The sequence below is a fragment of the Eurypyga helias genome, unplaced genomic scaffold (genome assembly GCF_000690775.1).
Source record: "Eurypyga helias isolate BGI_N326 unplaced genomic scaffold, ASM69077v1 scaffold28991, whole genome shotgun sequence".
NCBI classification, from domain to species: domain Eukaryota; kingdom Metazoa; phylum Chordata; class Aves; order Eurypygiformes; family Eurypygidae; genus Eurypyga; species Eurypyga helias.
Genome location: NW_010232123.1, coordinates 83,667 through 84,902, shown reverse-complemented (window position 1 = coordinate 84,902; position 1,236 = coordinate 83,667). Strand labels below are relative to the sequence as shown.

Sequence of the window (1,236 nt, the reverse complement as noted above, 5' to 3'; positions counted from 1 at the left end):
AAATTGAGCATGATAACTACCCTGTTTCTTACTATGGCTCCTACTATGTTATAGAAAATGCTGCTGTATCTACAAGTACCTCAAGAAAAGAAATTTTTACTAGTTCTCTGTGGGACTTCCTTGGAAGTCTTGCAGGCTTCCTCCCTAAGGGGCTAGCCTCAATCATGTTGTTTGTCAACACACTCTTATGAAACTCAGGAAATCCAAGGGACTTTCTGATGGGACATTTTAAGGGCACTCGAAATTTAGTTTTGGGAACGTAGCCTTCTATGCGAGTACCCTATGCCGACACCACAGGCATGTTTACATACTTACGGTTTAAAATTAACCTGCCTGTGAGGCAGTTTCTTTCTAGGAAGCTTGACACGAGTGAGACGTCAGTTAGGTTACAAATTGGATCAGAAATGCCTTGTGCTGGACAGTGCTCCACAGTTAGCCAGAAGGGTGAGCAGAAAGGGGACACCAGAGATGAGGACCACACACTAGTACGGATGTACCGCTGAAAGGAACATTACCTTTTCTGCTTGCGGACCCACCTCTTGCTTCTGAGGAATGACCACTGACACTGGTGACCTCTGACTTTTCAAACTTTCAGGAAAAAGAAAAAGAAAAAGAATTTGTCTTGCACACAAAGCAGAACAGCAATGCATTCTTCTTCCCTCTCTCTCCCACTCTACCCTCGCACTACTGTGGAATACTAAACTATTTTATAGTGTCTGTGGAGGTGGCCACCTAGCTTTTCCTTCAATTCCATTTTCTTTTCCCCCTCCCTTGGAAGAAAAAAAACCCAGAAGCTGTAGAAGTGACGCAGAAGGAACTTCAGCCTAAGTTACTAAAAACAAGGCACTGAATCACATGTACCAGTTTGGGGTTTTGTTCTGGTTTGCTTTTCCAGCTAGACTGTACAGTCTTCATCTGAACATCTGTCTTCAGAAATTTTATGTCTCTTTTTTCTTACCGGCACAGATTTTAATAGGACAAATTCAAATTACTGGAGAGACATAACACCTTCCATACAGAATTTCATCTGCTGTAGGAAGTCATTTATCATTATAAACAATATTGTCTGAAGAGTTACTCAAGCACAGCCATCTTTCCTGTAACATAGAGCATCTTTCAAGCAGTCAATACAGTTCATCCAGCTGACACTACGTGACACAGCCTCATCCTTGCTAGTGGTGATGTAATTATCTCCAGAAATACTACTTTTCAATTAAGATACACACTGATCTAGCA

At 41.7% G+C, this 1,236-nt stretch overlaps 1 protein-coding gene across 1 annotated transcript in view; it reads right to left on the bottom strand.

Moving 5' to 3' along the window:
- Positions 1–515: 515 nt before the first annotated feature.
- Positions 516–1,236, bottom strand: part of LOC104516841 (serine/threonine-protein kinase WNK2-like) — a gene marked incomplete at its 3' end in the record, with an annotated part of 84,082 nt that continues 83,361 nt past the window's right edge. The window contains 1 exon segment of the mRNA XM_010161312.1: positions 516–588. Within this exon segment, the coding sequence (XP_010159614.1) occupies positions 516–588 (73 nt within the window).